Below are 7198 nucleotides of genomic sequence, written 5' to 3' on the forward strand. Positions count from 1 at the left end.
TCAGTGAATGACGGCCGGCCTGGTGAACAGACTGAGGCTGAAGGGGCTGGGGAGAGAGACATAGACAGAGTAAGAGAGAGAGAGAGAGAGAGAGACATAAACAGAGAGTAAGAGAGAGAGAGAGAGAGACATAGACAGAGTAAGAGAGAGAGAGAGAGACATAGACAGAGAGTAAGAGAGAGAGAGACATAGACAGAGAGTAAGAGAGAGAGAGACATAGACAGAATAAGAGAGAGAGAGACATAGACAGAGAGTAAGAGAGAGAGAGATTGAGGCACACACACACAAACACGCACACACAAGTAATATAATGTTCATAATGTATATCATTTTCATATTGTATATAGGGGAAGGTGGGGTGATTTGTGCATTTTGGAAGTTGCAAAACCCCTTGTTTCTAGAAAACCGTGGAAGAAATTGGAAATGTGACCACATATTTAAGAAGAGCCATCCATTTGACTCATCCTGTAAAGAAGGGAGACACAAGGAATAAGATATAAGCACATTTAAGCTCAAAAAACTGTGTTTTGCCTTTCAAAGTAAAATTTCCATGATCAAGGTTTTTTGATTATTGTGTCTGAACAATTATAGACACGTTTGAAAACATTTGACACATGTTTTAGTGCTTTGGTATGCTACACTTTGAGTCTATATAGTTAGCACAATGTCAACCCTAAATTGCTGCATCATGCCTATTATCCAAAATTCTGGGGATGGGGTGATTTGTGCGCAAGGGCCTGGGTGAGTTATAAGTAAGTAAGTAAGTAAAATGTATTTATAAAAGCACATTTATGACAGTTTGCACTGTCCAAAGTGCTGTACATAGTGCATTCAGTAGGTAAACAATGAAGGTAAAATAACAATAACCAAAATAAAAGACGTAAAGCCCATACATCCACATAAACACAGATAGTAGTGCAGAGGTAAGATAGTTAATGGGGAGGAAACACCAGGGTGTACATATGGGTTTTGAGCCTTGATTTAAAGGCAGAAATGTAGGGGGAATCACATTTGTCAGGTGGCAGTTGGTTCCACAAGCACGGAGCAACTAGTGCAAAGTACATTTCTGAGAGTTGTGCCAGTGGCATGGCTGTATACGCTGGTCACCAAAAGAAAGTGATTGTCTACAGTAGCTCAGAAGAGAGTGACATCTCAATTCCACTTAACGACACCACTGATTAGAGTTCAGATGGCCAGAAAGATGATGATGGTGACTTTGTCATTGTGACACAATTTGTGCCACAAGACAACTTTTTTTCCGAAAGCCATATTTCTTAAACAGTTTATTCCAGATCCAAAGTTTTTATTGCCAGGGATGCACAACATCCTGAAATATATGTACATATTTGAGTTGGAGACATAACTGTCAAGGCCTCACTTTAAAATCACTTTGAGTAAAAAGTTGCACAAATCACCCCACCTTCCCCTAATTGTCATATGTGTTTTGTCTGATTTATTGGACTTATTGTATCTTACTGATACTTTGCTTTGGCAACATTGTTTTTCTATTTTAAACTTTCATGCCAATAAAGCGAATTTGAATTTGAATTTGAGAGAGAGAGAGAGAGCCAAAGACAGAGAGTAAGGGAGAGAGAGAGAGAGGGAGACATAGACAGAGCAAGAGAGAGAGAGAGAGACATAGACAGAGCAAGAGAGAGAGAGAGAGAGACATAGACAGAGCAAGAGAGAGAGAGAGAGAGACATAGACAGAGTAAGAGAGAGAGAGAGACATAGACAGAGTAAGAGAGAGAGAGAGAGAGACATTTCCTTTAAAATGCTTTCATTGTCTTTTCATTCATGCCAAGAGGATGTCTCCTGAGGCTGACAGGAGTAAATACTATTAAAGCAAGACACTGCAGGTGAATAGAGCAAACACAAATGTACTTATATATATCATCATGCATTGTTGCACGTTGATTACTGACATTAAAACAAACATCTTTTGTATTTAAATTATTTTTTAAGAAATATTAGAATACATATGCAGATTTGGCAATATCTAACTAATTAGATGTTCATTTGCATCTCTTTGAAACTAAACATATAGGGCCGGTTTCGCAGACATGGATTAAGCCTAGTTCTGGACTAAATTGTACTTTCAATGGACAATCTCCATTCAAAATTCCATTTAGTCCAGGACTAGGCTTAATCCATGTCTGTGAAACTGGCCCATAATCTCCGGACAAAGCCAGGGTTAAAATCTTCATTTCATTTTCACAATATATTATGTCCAAAGTTTTTACAGAATTTCTTTTTAGATCCAGAGGTGCTGTACTATGGCCGACCCTGCGCTCTCACCCCCTCCGATGTGTGACTTGAGAGGGGGATATGCAAAAAGACACATTTCTATATAACCATTGACTAATAAGGTAACTTATCTTAACACTCACCTCCTGATGTGCATGGTGGTGGAGGAGGAGGAGCTGCGGACCAGCCTCTTAGGACAGGAGGCAGAGGGGAAGGACAGAGGGCCTCTGGGAGACTTAGGAGGGGGCTGGATGGAGCCATGACAGGACGCAGACGGGCTCAACCTGGATACAAGAAGACATGAAGCTTAGTGAAAGATCTACAGGAAGACGGAATATCTGCACTGTTCTTTAATTGCAGATCATCCCTCAGTTCATTCATGGTCTCGCCTAGTTGCTGCTTCAACTAATTCAGTTCATTATGGGAGGTTCCCTCTATTAGCTCAAACCTATCACATTCACCTTAACATCTGTGAGCCAATCACCTTGTTCCCATCAACGTTTAAAACCGTCCTCAACTTGATGTCAGTTTTCATTTCAGCGATCGATGCAATTTCAATGATGCATGCAACCCTCCTCTAGCCTGGCTCCGCCCGCCTACCTACTTCCGCTCAATTTTCATTTCACTTCAGTCGTCAGTCTGGGGCTGGGGTGTGTTAGTGGGATTCTGCTCGTCCAAATTTTTGGCGGTCCAATCAGAGGAAGTGGCTGAGAACGATGACGTCGAAGTTGCGCTCCAGTTTCAGTTGAATGCTGCGTTCCTTTTTACTCGGAACTCGGAAATTTCTGACTTGGTAGTTCCGAGTTCCGACCTGTATGTGTTCCAGTGCATCTGCTCGGGAAAGTATGGACGTGGACGCCTACAACCTTTCTCATCCAAATAACTAAACGTTAGGCTCTAACAAGTTACCGTTGCCAGGTACCGGTAGATCCATAGACTACAATATGTAGTGAAGTCGGAAATTTCCTATTTCCCTGTACAACTGGAACGCACCGTCAAAAGCCGGCTCATGACATACGTCTGACCAAACGTGATGTGATTGGTTGGCTAGTCCAGAGTGGCACAGGGCAGATCTAATAGTTTTAAACTTCAACAGACACCCGCCTCCAAGTGAGTGAACGTTTGCCAATTACAGCAGTTCCAGACCTTCTGTACAAATGAAATGAAGTACGATGGTCTGGTTGGACCAGGCTAATCCTCCTCCACCCCATTCACCTCCAGTCTTCATCACATCATCATCAGCATCATCCAGACCTTCAGCTCTTCACCTCCACCAGTGTCTAGGCTCCATCGGGGGGGGGGGGGGGGGGGTATTCTGCTCAGCCCAGGATTTGGCTGCCCCCTTCACATGATTTTGCGATGGGGTCTAATCGCCAAAGACTCTTTATCTTCAGCACATTCGAATAGATGAATTGTTCATTCTTAACCTTTTGGTTTATGAAGTCTCTCATGATTGAAATAGAAGGTTGAAGCATGTATGTTGGATCACACCATCATTTGAACAGACAGGAATGGCAGCACGTATGCAGACTTATGAAATGTCTTCAGAAAGAATTATGAAACAAAACCAATCAAATCAATTGACTAATGGAAACACAAACAACTATGAATACACAGCTCTGGAAACAATTAAGAGACCCCTCCAAATGTTCATTGTCTCTCGTTTTACTATTTAGAGGCGTATGTTTGAGTAGAATAAACATTTTGGTTTTATGATTTAAACTACTGACAACATTTCTACCAAATTCTTATAATTTTTTTGTCATTAAGAGCATTTTCAATAAGTTATGTGGAGATGAAGATTTAAAGGCCTACTTCACCGGTTGGAATATGAAGGTGTATTGAACTAGGAGATCCTATTTAGTATAAATGTGCAAAAAAAATTGAAATCGGTTCATCCTAGCCTGAGAAAAGGCAGAAAGAGTGTTTTATGGTCTCACTGTCTAACCCTACAGTTTCCTTACTGTGACATCACAGTAAGGGTCAGGAATAACAGGACAGCTGGGCCAAGGGAAGACTGAGGGAAGACTGAGGGAAGAAAAACCTCATTCATTATATTATAATAGTTATTTTATAATGATTGAACGCTGGTTCCGTATGGGTGAAGTATTCCTTTAATATTTTCCGGAGCTGTATGTTGCATTCATACAAACCAAGAATGACACACAGGTTGTTTCCACACTCATTCTACCTTAGCAATGAACAGGTGTAGCTTCATATGTAACGCATGGCATTGATCTTCTTGTCTACCTCTGGGAAAGCCTTATTCCCCTATAGCCATAACGACTGCATGACAACACACAACTTTACAGTGTAAAGCAGTTTTACCTTGAGGAGGAGGAGGCTGATCTAGGTGTTCTCTTTCCCTTCAGAGCTCTCAGTCTGTCTCCCTGAGTGACACTGCCCTCCTTACACTGACTCTAAACACACGCACGCACGCACGCACGCACGCACGCACGCACGCACGCACGCACGCACACACGCACACACACACACACACACACACACGCACATAGATGTTATATTATCAGTATCAGTATGAATAGAAAATGTGGAGTCATTGTTGGAATGTTTTTAACAAGCACAGGTCAATTAAAAGATTCCTTGTCTATTTTGCTTCCATAACATGTCTTTTTTTATACTAGTAAAATAAAAGTTCCAAAATGTGCATTTCGGTGTTTATTTGACTAAACCTTGTCTGTTTGTGTCTGTATGTTTCTCCTATACAACCATCTTTAACGGACATTATCTCACGCTAGTTTTTCTCAATACTCTGAAACAAGAATCTCAACTTCTAAAGCACTTACGTACATCAACTAAACTTTCCAAAATCATTCTTGGCACTATTCAGAAGGTTTTTATGGAAAAATGTGTTCATATGTTGATAATTGTCTGATTAATTATACGTGTTGTGCGTCAAAACATTACAAATATTCATTTTCAAGACCTGTACTAAAGTATTTTTTGCTTTATAAAATAAATAAAAAGGCTGGATCCAAAATCTGTTATGTTCAAAAAAATAATAGAAAGATAATAACGCTGCCATAAAGGCCCGCCCCTCACCTCATCCAGGCTGTATGATTTGTAGAGTGTGGTGTTGATTGACAGGTCGTCCATGTTGGACAGGAGGTGAGACATGGCTTCCTGTCTGCCTGCCTCACAGTCCGGGCTGTGGACACGCTGCTGGTCGCACTGCAGCTGCTGTCTGCGACTCAGCCTCTGCTGCACCAGCTTGAGTTTGGAGCGGTGCACGTCTCCCTGCACCCACAGACTGTGCTGTTTCCTACACACACACACGCACGCACGCACGCACGCACACACACACACACACACACACACACGCACGCACGCACGCACGCACGCACGCACACACACACACACACACACACACACACAACACACACACACACATCCGGTTCATTCTTGTGAGCAAAATTTCCCATCAACGTTTTAAAGGGATTTTCTTCAAACTTTGCACAATAGGTCACTGTGACCTAATGCCTCATGAACACAATATCTCAAGAACGCTTTGAGGTATTTTTTGTCAAATTTGGCGCAAACACACACTTTGAGAATATGTAAGGTCACATAGGCCTTTCACACCGCCGCAAAATCGGAGCTAGTTCCGGGCTAGTTCGGAGTTAGAGCCAGTGTTTTGGTTTCACAACGCCAGAGAGTCGGCTCCGGGCTGTAAAAACCGGTTCAACTCAAACCCCAGGATTGAGCAGGGTTTGAGGTAAGAACTGCTTGCGCCAGCGGCCGGGGGAGGGATTATCCTGACCAACCAGACCAACTCAAACCTCATGCCCGCCATATTTAAAAACACCGCTACTACGAGACGTAAACATAACATAATTACCGAACGTAGCGATCAAATTGACCGGCGAAAATACGCTGTATGGGTCCTGTTTGCAAAGTAGGGTGACCAGATCCCAATTCACCAGATGTGGGACAAAGACTACGTTTGTGCGGGACAATGCGGGACAATGTGCCGTTTTTTTTTAGCAATTCACCACCGGTAATGCCAGAGACACGGCTTTCTATATTTAAAAACACTATCTTTAGATCAGGGCGCAGCAGTTAAGTTACAAATAGAGCATTAAGGCTGCGGCTTCACATTAAAAGCATTTCACTGGCTTCACATTAGCATTTCACTGGACAAACGTGAGTTGGCTTTTATTTTGAAGTAACGTGAAAGTAAACGCAGAAGCAGGCAGCACCTCCACAGCATGGACATATAAACACAGAGCCCACTGAGCCGAGCAGCGCGACAAATGGAGACACACACACACACAAAGTGAGAGCCTAAACGTGTAAAAATAAGACGTATTCGCCGCTGTTGTTGTGCTTAAAGCTAGCGCTAGCTTTAGCGTTAGCCACAAGAGCAGCGGCGTCGGGCGACGTACACACACGTTTACAGTGACGTCATGACGTTGCTCTCTTGCCTGCTCCATGGCTGTCTCTGGTCGTTGTGAAACCAACCGGTTCATAACTGGGATAAGGCTGTAACCAGCTTTGAACTGGCCCCAGCACCAGCCCGGAACTGGCTCATGGAACTTCTTTTTGGTGTGAAAGGCCTATCAGTGACCTGTACCTTAGGAGCTTTACCTTCTATTGCCTACCACCACTAGAATATCACTGTTTGGCAGTTGTAATACATTATACCGTCTGTGTCCAGAAAGTGAAACTCACTCCTCTAAGAAGTTCTGTTGTGGGCCGATGACTGATCCCGGCCGGCAGACTCTGATCCAGGCGATGGCCTCGGCAGCAGTGAAGCGGAAGTGCTTCATCATGTAGCAGCCAATCAGAGTGCCTGTACGGCCCAGGCCAGCTGTGATTGGAGGAAATACGTTTTTAAAAGAAAAGGTCAGGAGAGACCTGGCAACGCTCTACTTTGAACATATACAGCATGGTTATATGTGTCTCCACCATTTTTTTTACGGTGACCAAA

The 7198-nt window shown here is 42.9% G+C and overlaps 1 protein-coding gene across 1 annotated transcript in view; it reads right to left on the minus strand.

The window, feature by feature from the left end:
• The window catches only part of LOC307256051 (dual specificity protein phosphatase CDC14AB-like), a gene marked incomplete at both ends in the record, with an annotated part of 24634 nt that continues 17436 nt past the window's right edge, over positions 1-7198 (minus strand). Inside the window, 5 exons of the mRNA XM_080034918.1 lie at positions 1-46; positions 2391-2531; positions 4576-4667; positions 5311-5530; positions 6940-7078. Of these exons, the coding sequence (XP_079891044.1) occupies positions 1-46; positions 2391-2531; positions 4576-4667; positions 5311-5530; positions 6940-7078 (638 nt within the window). The remainder of the gene's footprint in view (positions 47-2390; positions 2532-4575; positions 4668-5310; positions 5531-6939; positions 7079-7198) is intronic.

This window comes from Ammodytes marinus, assembly GCF_949987685.1.
Source record: "Ammodytes marinus genome assembly, chromosome: 9".
NCBI lineage: Eukaryota > Metazoa > Chordata > Actinopteri > Uranoscopiformes > Ammodytidae > Ammodytes > Ammodytes marinus.